The sequence below is a fragment of the Sus scrofa genome, chromosome 15 (assembly GCF_054392235.1).
Source record: "Sus scrofa isolate SSC_HxYL_T2T_F1_AM1 chromosome 15, Sscrofa_HxYL_maternal_Yorkshire_Landrace_v2.0, whole genome shotgun sequence".
Taxonomy (NCBI): Eukaryota; Metazoa; Chordata; class Mammalia; order Artiodactyla; family Suidae; genus Sus; species Sus scrofa.
In genome coordinates, this window is record NC_139397.1 from 121248446 (window position 1) to 121264236 (window position 15791).

At 38.5% G+C, this 15791-nt stretch overlaps 1 protein-coding gene across 50 annotated transcripts in view; it reads left to right on the forward strand.

Moving 5' to 3' along the window:
- The window catches only part of ABI2 (abl interactor 2), a 123613-nt gene that overhangs the window by 95676 nt on the left and 12146 nt on the right, over positions 1-15791 (forward strand). For 24 of the 50 annotated variants that reach the window (XM_021075324.2, XM_021075333.2, XM_021075325.2 and 21 more), the window contains 2 exons: positions 6578-6664; positions 10255-10428. In XM_021075324.2, the coding sequence (XP_020930983.1) occupies positions 6578-6664; positions 10255-10428 (261 nt within the window). Of the gene's footprint in view, positions 1-6457; positions 6665-10254; positions 12207-13704; positions 15476-15791 lie in introns of those variants that run through there. The other 26 variants (XM_021075327.2, XM_021075337.2, XM_084998458.1 and 23 more) reach the window with 9 other exon arrangements.

Below are 15791 nucleotides of genomic sequence, written 5' to 3' on the forward strand. Positions count from 1 at the left end.
GGATTTCATATAAATTTTGGGGGATATGAACATTTAGTCCTTAACATTAAGGAATCAATAATGTAGTGTTTAAGTACTAAGGCCTTTGGTAAAAGATATCCTACATTTTACCAGTAATATTTTCTTATAACAAAGACTTAAAAAACACTCATTCATAAAGTGGAATGTTGGTTCTAATAAATGTGACTATATATAGTTATATGAGAAAGGAGTTTCTCAATGAGTAAGATGTTACACAGGGAAGGTGTCAAGCTTCCTTGATTGTAATTTAAAAGATCTAAAAAGAAATAGGGAGTTTCCCTTGTGGTGCAGCAGAAACAAATCCAGCTGGTATCCATGAGGATGCAGGTTTGACCCCTGGCCTTGCTCAGTGGGTCAGGGATCCAGCATTGCCATGAGCTGTGGGTGTGGGTTGCAGACATGGCTGAGATCCTGTGTGGCTGTGGCTGTGGCATAGACCAGCAGCTGTAGCTCCAATGCCACACCTAACCTGGGAACTTCCATATGCCACAGATGCTGCCCTAAAAAAAAAGAAATAGAAAATGTTATGTTGGTGATAAAAGATAAGCCATAGAACATATTATTTAAATGATAGTTAACTTACAGTATTAACATAAATCTTCAGAAGAATACAGATGTATGGGACTTTAGCAAAGTATGAAGAACAGTATCTTCATACTTTGCTAAAGCTATTTTTGAATCCTCATTTTAGGCAGCCTTTAGTGTTAACAAATGTTTACTCTAGGAAGAACATAAAAGCAAGAAAAAACTGAAAAGTCTTAAGTATAGTCTCAGATGACCAAGAAAACCAAATAGGCCCTTTACATTAATTTTTTTCTGGGGGGGGGGTGTCTTTTTAGGGCTGTACCCTGCCGCACATGGAAGTTCCCAGGCTAGGGGTCGAATTGGAGCTGCAGCTGCTGGCCTATGCCACAGCCACAGCAAGGCGGTTTCCAAGCCGCGTCTGCAACCTACACCACAGCTCACGGCAACGCTGGATCCTTAACCCACTGAGCAAGGTCAGGGATCGAACCTGCAGCCTCATGGTTCTTAGTCGGATTCGTTAACCACTGAGCCACGACGGGAACTCCCTACATTGATTATTAAACACAAGTTATGTTTTAAAACTGTGGCTTAATTTGCTAGTTTTTCTTGGTGTATTGTCATATGATGTTTAATTCACTTGAAAATGAATAGCAAAAATGATCCAATTCTTTTAACCCTTCTGAGACCATAGGAGTGGTAATTATTTGATAATCATCTTTTCCATGAAAAAAGCCTCCCTTGGGAGTTCTCTTGTAGTGCAGTGGGTTAAGGATCCAGTGTTGTCACTGCAACCACTTTCTGTGGCGAAGCTTATATCCCTGGCTCAGGATTCCACATGCTGGTATGTCTGAAAAGGAAAAAAAAAAAGCTCCCTTTACTGAGTATGATTAGTTAGGTTCACTTTTAAATTCTTGTTCTAAGTTGCTATCCATGTTTAGAAAATATTTCACTCTCAAAACAAATTGCTTGAATTATTTCCCTCAGTGGAATGTAAAATATAAGCAACTTACCTTGAATAGGCTATCAAATATATGACATCTGAAGGTGATACCTTTAATGGTTTTAGAAATATTATTTAGAAGGTTTATTTTGTCTAATTTTCTTAGTATTTATAAAACTAAAAATAAGTTGTAGTAGCCTGATTTTTCTTCAAAACTGTTTTCTTAAAACACTGTCTCTGGGAGTTCCCATCATGGCTCAAGAGTTAGCAAACCTGACTAGTATCCTTAAGGTTTCGAGTTTGATCCCTGGCCTTGCTCAGTGGGTTAAGGATCTCGGTGTTGCCCTGAGCTGTGGTGTAGGTTACAGACACAGCTCGGATCCTACATTGCTGTTGCTGTGGTGTAGGCCAGCAGCTCCAGCTCCAGCTTGACCCCTAGCCTGGGAACCTCCATATGCTGCAGGTGTGGCCCTAAAAAGACAAGAGTGAAAAACAAAAACATAAAAACCCTAAACCTTGGAATTCCCTTTGTGGCTCAGTGGTTAACGAATCTGACTAGGAACCCTGAGGTTGCGGCTTTGATCCCTGGCCTCGATCAGTGGATTAAGGATCTGGTGTTGCTGTGAGCTGTGGTGTAGGTCACAGACACGGCTTGGATCCCACATTGCTATGGCTCTGGCGTAGGCTGGTGGCTACAGCTCCGATTGGACCCTAGTCTGGGACCCTCCACATGCCTCAGGTATAGCCCTAGAAAAGACAAAAAACAAAAAAAGCCAAAAAAGCCCACTAAGCCTCAAAAATGATGCTCTGGGATTTTATAAATAACCAGGAATATCATGCCTAGAAGGTCTGTATATTTCATCACCACACACTCAATCCTTTAAGTTTGGTGTCCTTGTAGAACCTTTTAGTTTGTACATCTACATGCTACTATGTGCATGTAAGCTGTGGTTGTACAGCTGTTCTACTTAAGATCGCTCTAAAATCCAGTCACTTCATGAGCTTTGCTCTTCACATTAACTTCTTTATTGTATGGTATGAACACAGTATTACTAAATCTAAGTTTGGAGTTCCTTTTGGTGATTATAGGAAAAGGATTTTATTGTGTGAGGAATCATCTTAGCTAAATGGAATGGAATCAAATTGATAATCACTTTCTGCTCTTGCCTATTTGTGAGATACCTAGGACTAGAATCGAATATTGCAAACAGTTCTTCACATCAAAATCCTGCCTAAATTCTCTTAAAATTGTTCATTTTCTTTTCTTTTTTTCTTTTTAGGGCCGCAACCATGGCATATGAAAGTTCCCAGGCTAGAGGTTGAATCAGAGATGCAGCTGCTGGCCTACACCACAGCCACAGCAACACAGGATCCATGACCCACTGAGCAAGGGTAGGGATCAAACCTACATCCTCTTGGATACTAGTCGGATTTGTTTTTGCTGTGCCACAATGGGAACTCCTAAAATAGTTCTTTTTCTTTCTTTCTTTTTTTTTTTTTTTTTTTTTTTTTTTTTTGGTCTTTGTTTTTTTAGGGCTGCATCTGTGGCATATGGAGGTTCCCAGGCTAGGGGTTAAATCCAAGCCGTGTCTGCAACCTACACCACAGTTCACAGCAGCTCTAGATCCTTAACCCACGAGCAAGGCCGGGGAGCGAACCTGCAACCTCAAGGTTACTAGGTGGGTTCGTTAACCACTGAGCCACAATGGGAACTCCCTAAAATAGTTTGTTTTCTTTTTTTCTTTCTTTCTTTTTTTTTTTTTTTTTTTTTGGCCTTTTCTAGGGCCATGCCTGCGGCATATGGAGGTTCCCAGGCTAGGGGTCGGATTGGAGCTGTAGCTGCCCACCTACGCCAGAACCACAACGTGGGATCCAAGCCAAGTCTGCGACCTACACCACAGCTTATGGCAACTCCGGACCCTTAATCTGCTGAGCAAGGCTGAGCATTGAACGGGAAACCTAATGGTTCCTAGTCAGATTTGTTAATCGCTGAGACACTGTGGAAACTCCTAAAATAGTTCATTTTCAATTCAACTTCTAAGAAAGATAATTCTAAGAATCTTCTGGTTCATAGGCTTTCTGATGAAATCTTGCTGACCAGAAGGAAAGTGATAACTAAGTTAATTTGGACCATTATAAAAAAGTTTTTTGTGGGCCCCCTCCCCCAAAAATGTAGAATTTGGGGCTACCTTTGTAAACTCCTTTTTTAACATGCCTTGGACTGGCTTTGAAAAAAAATCTAACTTGTTTTGTTATAAAGTAATTCTGTTTTGGAAAGATCTGGGATTAATTTTTACCTGGGAGGCCGTTAGTGAACTTCTTAAAGCCACTGTGGTTTCAGATTTTCACTTTAAAACTGGAAAAGAAGTAAAATATATATTCATTTAAGACGAATAAATTCAACCTACCTACAAAAACCTATTCTAAGATAAATACCTAATCATTCTTTTTTAGCTGAGTACTAGAAGGTCTGTTTTTTTGTTTCCCTTTTGGCTGAGAAATGGTGACTGATCTGGGAAATTTCCTACTTTTCTGTTACAGGGGAGGTTGGGATGGGTGCTAACAGAAGAGGAACATTCATCTTATTTGATGTAGAATGATAAATCTCATGCTACTTTTCCAGTGCAGTTGCTGTCTGCCGCTGTTTCTTGGTTTTATTTATTTCCTTTTTGTTTGTTTGTTTTTGTCTTTTTAGGGCTGCATCTGAGGCATGTGGAGGTTCCCAGGCTAGGGGTTGAATTGGAGCTGCAGCTGGCCTACACTACAGCCACAGCAATGCCAGATCTGAGTAACATGCGACTTATGCTATAGCTTGCAGCACCACTGGATCCTTCAACACACTGAGGGAGGCCAGGCGTTGAACCTGCATCTTCATGGATGCTAGTCGGGTTCATAACCCTCTGAGCCACAATAGGAACACTATTTCTTAGTTTTAACTCCTTCGTCTCTGCTACCTTCTCTGTTCCTTGTGTCATCTTCTTATCCCAAGTTTGGAAATCACAGGATATTGTGAACATAACAGCAATTGTTCCAAGCCTCTGAGAAGGAGAGACAGACGTATCACATGGGAGTTTACTACCAGGAAGTAGGATTTTAGGGAAGAACCAACCAAAAGGTATCTTTTAAAGAAAGGTACCAATTTCTAGGGTCTTATGACCCTGTCCCTTAAATCTTAGATATTCTTTAGGATTATCTGCTTAACTCTTGTCCCCGCATTTATATGTACATGTTCTCCCTGTGCTAACCCATGGCACAGCTGTTACACCGATCACACTACCTCTGGACCTCTTGATTTTTCCTACATATTTAACCCAGACTTTCCAGTTACCTCCCGTATTTACATCCCATTTATCATAGTGTCATTTTTCCCAGACCCTACTCCTCACCAGCACCTTTCATTCTTCATACTACCTGCCCAGGTTAATGTGGTTAATGGCACCACTACGTTCATAGATAGGAAGGATATGAATTATCTGAGAATTTCTTCAGCTATTTCTCTCCATCATATGATAGCTAAATCCTTAGTTACCAAATATTCTTTTTTTCCCCCACAATATTACTAAGTTCTCTCTTTTTCTTTGTGTTTCTATTGCCTTGATTTTTGTGTGCCAGGCACAGTTTTTGCATACATTGCTTTTAAAAAAAAATCTTTGCAGTTCACTTGGTAAAGTAGGTTGCATTATCCTTTTCATTTCACATTCATGGATTAATCTCAAAAAAGTTAAATAACTTGCTGTTCCAGTAGCAAGGAAGTGGCAGATGAGGTATTTGATGCTAGCTGACTGTATAAAGTCCAAGCTGTTTTCACTAATTACTCTTTTACGTAAATACAGGGTCCTTCCCTATTGCATATCCACCCACTCACCTTTCCAGGTTCTGTGACTTTCTCTCTGGGGCCACTTATGCCAGCCATATGGAAATATTTCTAGTCCTCAAAGACTTTATACCTCAAAGTCTTTGCCCTTCACTTGGTTCTCAGCTTGTCTTTCTCAGCCCTTGTCTGCTCGTTGAACTCCTTTTCTTCACGTACCTGCTCAGAGGTTATTTCTCTTGAGCCCTCATACCTGCCCCACCCCGTGCCCCTTTCCCTCACCATCCTGACACCGCACCATAACCACTGCCACTACCTGCAGGGAATTGCTGCAAATATTGTTGGGTTATGGTTATTATTTTGTCTTCTGTTCTCAACTAGAATGCGATTTCTTTGAGGGCAATGACTCTTACTCATCTTTTTAATTTTGTTGGTGTGAACTGTGATTTGAAGCTAATAAAAGTGTTCTCTCTTTACAAGAAGACGAATACCATACTCTATACTCATCATAACTGTAAAGTTAATTTTCCCAAGTTGTTTGGCTTACTTGTGTATTTACCTACATTAAACATTTGTTGAAGGCTCGCTAGTGCTAGGCACTGTACCAGGTTTTTGAGATAGAGGGAGAGATACCTTTGTGGGGAGAGGAGACTGATTTGAATGAGGCCAGTGTTTTTCTGTAGGTCAGGGAAAAAATGTACCTGGAATAGGTGGTATGAATTGGGACCATGAAAAACTATAAAGGCACAGACTCTCAGAGAATAGTTTTGATGTTAGTCTCCTGGCAGAGTGCTTGCCCCTTAATGAGAAGTCAGTAAATATTTGTTTAATGACTAAAAACCGATTTTTCCTGCTTAACGAATAATGAAAAGTATAAAATTAGGATGTTGGTAATTATTTTTTTCCCTTGTATTAATGAACATTGAAATTTAGAACCTTCAAGGTAAAATTCGGAAAACCAGAATTTTCATGTTAATCTGAAGAAATTCTTTCTTTGAGATAACATGTTACTGATATGATGTACTGATATCAGCTTGCCACTGTGTGTTAGTATAGTTCTGTATATGATAAATGCTTTCTGTTGTAATTTTTTAAAACTTCCCTAATACTTTGTTTTATGTGTTAATGAGTTCTCTCTCAAAAGAGGATCCTTAAGATAGCTTATAAAATGTTTATGCATAGCGGTTCCCTCCTTATATGTTTGTTTTATTGTGTTATCCTTTCCTTTTAATGTAACTCGCCCTTACCCCTTATCCTCCACACCCTTTTTGTTTTTGCAGTATCTCTTGCTCCTCCTCCTCCCTCCATCCTACAGGTAACTCCTCAGTTACCTTTAATGGGATTTGTGGCCAGAGTTCAAGAAAATAGTAAGTTTATGTCTTCTTTATGCTGTAGATCAGACTGTAGGCATAAAATGTCATTTATGTATGATTGACTGAATAGTCATTCATTCACTGATACTTCAGAAGTGTTTGAATATTACAAACAAGTCACTGTACTAGCAGCTGATATGGATGAGAAAATAACTAAGATGAAATTCTCTGCTTTCAAACAAATTAAAATCTGGTAGTAAAAATAAGAACAAATAAATATAAAGTAAGGCTCATGTAAAGAGATCACATCTAATTGAGGAGATGCTATTTAATCACCAGGTATCCCATCTTTTTCTTGGGTTTTTCAGGCAATTAGTAAAATGTCACTGGAGTTGTGGGGTTTTGTGGCCGGCCTGAGACTCTTCCTCCAACCCTGTGATTCTAGTTGTAAAAATGGCCAATGCAGAAATGCCCAGGGGACCACACTGTCTGTCTCCTAGGAGGCCTCTTAGATTGGCAGTGAATTTACTTAGGCCTGTGGTCTGGTGTTGAGCCATGCAGGATTAGATAATTAATTTTATTGACATGTTGAGTTTTCTCCTAGGGAAGCATCGAGGAAGCTCAGGAGACTGATGTCTACAAAGCAGGAGGCCTATATCAGTATTTAGTGAGAAATTGCTGTTACAGAGACCAGTGAACATAGTCCGTGTGATAAATGAACTCTTCTTGTGAGCAGTCTGGATAGGAGCCATGTCCTGATCATAAGGTTGCATAGCAGGTGTGGAATCTGAATAGGTGAATTACATTAATGGAAGATTTAATGTCATCAGGCTGAAGTAACCCAATGTTTGCCTCTCAGGGATGGCCTCACTAATAGATTAGAAATATTTGCATTCTGTTGCTTAGGACTCTTGCTCCTTTGGGAGTCCAGGCATTGCCAATCTTAGAATGTAAGCTCTGTGAGAGCAGGAATTTTTCCTTGATTTCTCCTCTGGTTATTTCCCCGGCACTTAGGAAGGCATCTGACACATAGCAGATACTTTGAGTCCCTTTTTTTGTGTGTGTGTTTCCATAGCTGACTAAATGCCCCCTTATTGACACATTTCTTTCTTGTATTTTAACTGGTTATAATCCAGTCTTTTTGGCCAGATGGGTCAGTGTCTCTTTCAGGTGCCTTTGCATCTCTATTTGCTAATTTCAGAAAATAGTCTGTTTTACTTCAGTTTATTGGAAGTTTATACATGAGCACCTCCAGTATTTACCATGGTGTGACTACCTTTTAGGATGATCTTTTCTCACTTCTTTCCATAGTCATATACATTTTCTCACCTACAAAATGTATAAAAATATGAAACTTAGTATGTTAAGGTGAGCCGTGGCTGATTTTACAGACATAGCAGGACTTACGTATTCAGATGAATGTTGTCTTCAAAACTTTCACCTTGGAAAGATGTATACCTATCTTTTTGAATTATCTTAATAGCTGTTAAGTACATTATTTTGAAGATACTCTGTGGTAGCAGATATTTACTCTATATCACATTTGATGTTTGGAAGAAATGTGGAATTACTTGAAACCAGTTATACTGGACTCCATAGTGCGCTGTGATCCTATTATTCCTAAACCCTTCTCTGGCTCCCCGTTGCTCTTTGGATAGAGTTCAAAGTGTTGCAAGCACCTTACTGCTTGGTACTCTTCAGCTTCCTCATGCCTCTTTCTGCTGAACTTTGGTCAGCTCTTTGAAGGGTTCCTGCTTTCTTACCTTTGTATTTGTTATTTTTCTTTACATCTGACATGAACTATCTACCCCCTAATCCTCCACCCCAGGCCATCAATTCTTACTCGTCCTTCAGGTTCCAGGAAACCTTTCCTAACCCATGTAAAAGATTTGATCTACTGCTGTGTTTTCCATAATGGCTTAAAGCACTTAACTGCACTTAATTAAAAATGAAAGTTTCGTTGTCCTTATCTCCATGGCTTTGGCTCACTGCTCTATTCCCACTGCTGAGCCTGGTAGCTAGCCATAGTAGGCTTTCAGTTGATGTTTTGTTGAGTGGATAATGAAATATGACTTTAAAGTTACTGAGTTGATCTCATTCCATAATAGGATGTGTTTTAAGAAAACAGGTTGGAGGTTGAATTCCTGCTCCTCCGCTTACTGTAGGACTACTTACTCTTGGAAGGCCGGTTTCTACATCCGTAAAATGAGGTTAAAAACCGTACCTCCCAAGGTAAAGGTTAAATAAAGTCATGAAGCGTGCTGAGTAATTGAAATATTTTAAGTAAAAAATTGTAGCTTATGTTAGTAAACTAACTTTGAGGCAGTTATTTGAAAAGGTACAAAGGAGCAATAGCAGCATCTTTGAGTAATTTTGTAGTATGATTTCTCAGGTTAATTGTTCTGAAAGACAAAAGGTCCTTTGAATCTGTGCTTTTGTGCAGTTGTTTAATCTCCTTACCTTATAAATGCAAATAGGATATATCATTGATTCTTACCCCAACCATGTGTAATTTGTCGTAAGGTATATGCAAAAATCACGTATCTGTATTTTTTCTTTATTTAAAAAACTCATTAGGACTGAAAGAATTCTTTTCTAGTGAGTAAAGTTTTGAGATTCATCAAGTCGACAAGTTTTAAGTAGAGTGGCACAGCAGATGGGAAGAATGGTGGATTAGGACAGAGTATGAAGTACTGATTCAATCAGTAGGCTTAGACAAAAAATAGAAAATAAACAGGATCGCTCAGAGTATTTCATGAAAACAGTACTAGTACCTCATAAATAAGCATTAATGCTGTTCATTAAAATTGGACAGCTGATAAATGCAGCTTTACTCAGTTGTTGAGCTGTGCTCAAATATGTTCTAAGCATTTTGAAAGCTTTGAGTTCCCAGAGTTTGACCGTTGTCTTTTAGACATTACTATATTCTGATACCTGAACTGTGGAAGCACATTTCTGTGAGGAAACGATTTAAATATTTTAAATCACTCTTGGATATTTAGCCTGAAGAAATCCTGTGTTATAAGTTAGTCTGCATTTCTTGAAATTCTGTAAATGTAAAAACGAAACAGAACAGACATAAATATCTTCATGGATGAAGTTACCCAGAGTTGTTTGTGATTTCCACACTATGAATGTGGTAAAAAGTATTTCTAATAAATTCATCGAGAGGAACATAGCATATTTTTAAAATTTGACTGTTTACTGGTCTCATTCTAATTTGTTATAAATTAAATATGGCAATAAATGTCCCAATTATTAATATTACTGTAAAGCACTCCTCTTCAGGTGCTATGTAAAGCCAAACTGTATTGTACTGATCTCTTTTTTTGAAAAACAAGATTATGTATTTGCATAAACAGGGTCTGGAGGCTCAGATAATAGTAATCATTTTGACTAACCTTTATTCAGCATCTAACAGCACTAAAACCCAAGGGAGGAGAAAGTAGAGCTTGGAGATTTGGTACAGTACAGTTGGTGGGAATACCGCTCTTGCTCACTTGTTTATTAAAGATTATTATTTTCAAGCCTAGGTTTATCTATTCCATGAACATAGAAGCTTGGGTAGCAAATACTGAACTTTGCATAATGTAGTTTTTTTTTTTTTTTTTTTTTTTTTTTAAATCAGCTTGATACTTTCTTAGTTTCAGATGCACCACCTCCCCCACCGCCTGTGGAAGAACCAGTCTTTGATGAATCTCCACCACCTCCTCCTCCCCCAGAAGATTATGAGGAAGAAGAGGCAGCTGTGGTTGAGTATAGTGATCCTTATGCTGAAGAGGACCCCCCGTGGGCTCCACGATCTTACTTGGAAAAGGGTAAGTTTCAGAGGAATATCTGGAGGGATGGGGAAGAAACCCCTATGTACACAAAAAAGAAATTTGCTAGTACTGAAGAGAATCTTATTTATTTTTTACTTATAAGTAAAGTTTTTGCCTGTTTAACCTGTACATTTTTTTGTTAATTTAGTTTATAAGATTCATGGTTTTGAAAATCACACTAGTAAAATTCTATAACTGATTTTTTTATTGATGATTACATATTGTTCGTATTGAACATGCTTTTTAATGGATGGTTTCTGCAAGACAAAATTTTTTAAAGGTAAGGTTTTTCTGGAATGACTCAGATGATTTTTCCAAATTATGTTATTCCTACCCCTCATGCTTTAAAGCATTCTTTTATGGCATCTTATATCAAATATTTCAATTTAAATATCTCCAAATGAAACTTTCTTCTAAAAAATAATGGCTTCTCAGTTTCTTTGCAGAGTAGTTATTTGGCATTTCTTTTGGTGAAAAGTTTCTCTGGATATATAAGCTAACCATGATAGCTACTAGCACTTTTGGGACACAGACTTCCAAAGGTCTAGCCAGTTCAGAAACAGTATGTGCTGTCTTATATTCTTTTTAATAATATTTTCCATCATGATGTGCTATAGTAGGACCTTATTGTCTAACCGTTCTAAATGTAATAGTTTGTATCTATTAACATCAAACTCCCAGTCCATCCCACTCCCTCCCCTCTCACCCTTGGCAACCGCACATCTGTTCTCCACATCTGTGAGTCTGTTTCTGTCTTGTAGATAGGTTCATTTGTGTCATATTTTAGATTCCACATATAAGTGGTATCATATAATATTTGGCTTTCTCTTTTTGACTTACTTCACCTTACTTCACATAGTATGATAATCTCTAGTTGCATCCATGTTGCTGCAAATGGCATTATTTTGTTCTTTTTTATGGCTGAGTAGTATTTCATTGTATATATGTACCACTTAATGCATTCATCTGTTGATGGACATTTAGATTGTTTACATGTCTTGGCTATTGTATATAGTGCTGCAGTGAACATTGGAGTACATGTATCTTTTTGAGTCATGGATTTCTCTGGATAGATGCGCAGCAGTGGGATTGCTGGATCAAATGCTAGTTCTATTTTTAGTTTTCTGAGGACGCTCCATACTGTTTTGCACAGTGGTTGTACCAACTTGCATTCCCACCAAGAGTGTAATAGGCTTCCCTTTTCTCCACACCCTCTCCAGCACTTGTTGTTTGTAGACTTTTTGATAATGGCCATTCTGGCTGGTGTAAGGTGGTACCTCTTAGTGGTTTTGATTTGCAGATCTCTAATAATGAGTGATGTTAAACATCTTTTCATGTGTTTTTTGGTCATCTGTATGTCTTCTTTGGAGAATTGTGTGTTTAGATCTTCTGCCCAATTTTTTTTTTTTATTTTATTTTTTGTCTTTTTAGCTATTTCTTGGGCTGCTCCCGTGGCATATGGAGGTTCCCAGGCTAGGGGCTGAATCGGAGCTGTAGCCACTGGCCTACGCCAGAGCCACAGCAACGCGGGATCCAAGCCGCGTCTGCAACCTACACCACAGCTAACGGCAACGCCGGATCGTTAACCCACTGAGCAAGAGCAGGGATCAAACCCGCAACCTCATGGTTCCTAGTCGGATTCTTTAACCACTGTGCCACGACGGGAACTCCCCAATTTTTTTTTTTTATGGAGGTTCCCAGGCTAGGGGTCTAATCGGAGCTGTAGCTGCCGGCCTACCCCAGAGGCACAGCCACTTGGGATCCAAGCTGCATCTGTGACCCACACCACAGCTCATGGCAACACTGGATCCTTAACCCACTGAGCAAGGCCAGGGATCAAACCCGTAACCTCATGGTTCCTAGTTGGATTCGTTAACCAATACTGTTTTTTTGGTATTGAGCTGTAGGAGGTATTGATAAATTCTGGAGATTAATCCCTTGTCAGTTGATTCATTTGCAAATATTTTCTTCCATTCTGTGGGTTTGTCTTTTCATTTTGTTTAGGGTTTTCTTTGCTATGCAGAAACTTTTAAGTTTAAGTCCCATTTGTTTATTTTTGTTTTTATTGTCATTACTCTAAGAGGTGGATCTGAGAAGATGTTGCTGTGGTTTATGTTGGAGAGTGTTTGGTCTGTGTTTTCTTCTAAGAGTTTTATAGTATGTGGTCTTATATTTAGGTCTTTAATCCATTTTGAGTTTACATGTATCCTTTTGAATTGTAGTTTTGTCCCAGATATATGCCCAGGATTGGGATTGCTGGTAGTTCTATATTTAGTTTTCTGAGGCACCTCCATACTGTTTTCCATAGTGGTTGTACCAATTTACATTCCCACCAGCAGTGAAGGAGGCTTCCCTTTTCTCCACACCCTCCCCAGCATTTGTTATTTGTAGACTTATTAATGATAGCTGTTCTGACCCATGTGAGCTGATACCTCATTGAAGTTTTGATTTGCATTTCTATAATAATTAGTGATGTTGAGCATTTTTTCATGTGCATGCTGGCCATCTGTATGTTTTCTTTGGAGAAATGTCTGTGTAGGTCTTCCGCCCATTTTTTGATTGAGTTATTTGGGGTTTTGTTATTGATTTGTATGAGTTGTTTGTATATTTTAGAGATTAAGCCCTTATCAGTTGCATCATTTGCAACTATTTTCTCCTATTCCATAGGTTATCTTTTTGTTTTTTGGATGGTTTCCTTTGCTATACAAAAGCTTGTCAGTTGATTAGGTCCCATTGGTTTATTTTTGTTTTTATTTCTATTGCCTTGGGAGACTGACCTAAGAAAATATTTGTATGGTTGATGTCACAGAATGTTTTGCCTGTGTTCTCTTATAGGAGTTTTATGGTGTCATTGCTTATAAGTCTTTAAGCTAGTTTGAGTTTTTGTGCATGATGTGAGATGTGTTGTAGTTTCATTGATTTACATGCAGCTGTCCAGTTTTCCCAGCACCAGTTGCTAAAAAACACTTTATTTTTCCCACTGTATATTCTTGCCTCCTTTGTGGAAGATTAATTGGCCATAGGTGTCTGGGTTTATTTATGGGCTCTGTATTCTGTTCCATTGATCTGTATGTCTGCTTTTGTACCAGTACCATACTATTTTGATTATTGTAGCTTTGTAATATTGTCTGAAGTCTGGGAGAGTTATGCTTCCTGTTTGGGTTTTTTTTGTTTGTTTTTGGTTTTTTTTTGGGTTTTTTTTTTTTTGTTTGTTTTTTTTTGTTTGGCAATCCTGGGTCTTCATGGTGTCATGTAAATTTTGGATTATTGGAGTTCCCGTCGTGGCACAGCAGAAACGAATCTGACTGGGAACCATGAGGTTGTGGGTTCAATCCCTGGCCTCATTTAGGGGGTTAAGCATCCAGTGTTGCTGTGAGCTGTGGTGTAGGTCCTAGACACAGCTCAGATCTGGTGTTTTTGTGGCTATGGTGTAGGCCAGCAGCTGTAGCTCCAATTAGACCCCTAGCCATATGCTGCAGGTGTGCCCCCCAAAAAAAGACAAAAAAAAATTTGGTTTATTCTAGCTCTGTGAAAAATGTCATGGGTAGTTTGGTAGGTATCACATTAAATCTGTTGACTGCTTTGGGTAGTATATATGGCTATTTTAACAATATTAATTTTCCCAATCCAGGCACATGGGATACCTTTCCATTTCTCTGAATCCTCTTTAATTTCCTTGAATGTTTTATAGTTCTCAGTGTATAAGTCGTTCATCTCCTTGGTCAGGTTTTATTCCTGGGTATTTTATTTTTGAGGGTGCAATTTTAAAAGGTATTGTTTTTTATGTTCCTTTTCTAATATTTCATTGTTAGTGTACAGAAATGAAACCAATTTCTGAATGGTAATCTTGTATCCCACTACTTGATGAATTTGTTGATCAGGTTGAATAGTTTTTGTGTGGAGTCCTTACGGTTTTTGTCCTGTCTTGAAGGAAATTTTCTGTTAAGGAAATTAAAGCTACTAACTCACTGGGTTTCAAAACTGACTGCACATTAGAATCATGTGGAAAGCTTATATTAGCAAATAGTCAACTTCTGCTTCTGGCTAAGATAGAGCAATAGTAACCAGGCTTACCCTCCCTTTTAAAACAGGAATGAATCTACATCCATCCATCCATCTATCTATCTATCTATTTATCTATCTATCTATCTATCTATCTATCTATTTATCTATCTATCTATCTATAAATTAATGTTTTTCAGACAGTGGGTAACAGGCATTGGTAGACTCTTTCCTCAGAAAGAAGGAACTCAAACACAGTGAGCTTTAATTGTCTAGTTTGCTAACTAGAGGAAGTTTCCAGGCCACAGTGCAAGGAGGTAGAACCTAAATAAGCCTGGATGTCTCACTGAGAGAGAATGTAGAGATCAGAGTTTTGAGGGGACATGGAGGATAGGTGACTACACAAAGACAGAGGACAGAGCTCTGTATATCTGCAAAGGGTCCCCTTGAATCTTTGACAGGGGACTGCTCTGTACATGTATGGGAAGACATTCCCTGAGAAGGGAGAAAGAACATTCAAAGGAGTGGGCAGAAAAATTCTTGACAACTGAAGACCTTAGAACATTTCATGTTTCCAAACCAGCAAGTTAGGAGGACCTTGTAATATACAAGACATTGAGAAGAAGCCTCAAAAGTATATCCCCCTCATTTATGGGGCTCAATTAACCCTAGACTGAAGGTTGCCCTGGACTGCCCTAAAACATCTAATAGAGCAGCCTTTGAAAACATCCATCTGATTTCAGGTAACTTAACTGAGCCCCAGGACAGAACCTAGCACTATTCAAAGGAGTCAACAAAACCAGTACACGAGAAAGTAAGTTCATAGTGACCAGCGTCCAATCAAACATTACAAGTCATATAAAAAGTCAGGAAACTCTGACTTGTACCTAAAAGAAAAGCCAGTCAACAGAGACAGACCCAGAAGTGATCAGGATGATGGAATAACCAGACAAGGGTATAGCTATTATAAATGCCGCAAATGTCCAAGAAGGTAAAGGAAAACATGAACACAGGAAGTGGAATGTATTAAAAAAAAAAGAAAGAGAAGCCCACATAGAATTTCTGGAGATGAAAAATAAAAGTATCTGAAGTGACACTTAGAAGAAGAAAAGATCATCAACCTTGTCAATATGACATTAGAAACTTTCCAAAATAAGGCACAGAGGAGGAACCAAAACCAGAAACAGAGCAATAGATATGTGGAACAATATCAAGTCTTTACTGCTGGAAGGTATCATCTTGTATGTAGAAAATCCATACGGAACCTACAGAATTGCTGGTAGAACTAAAAAAGCAAACTTAGCAAGACGATAGACTACAAAATCAATTGGCAAAATTAATTTTATTTCTATATACTA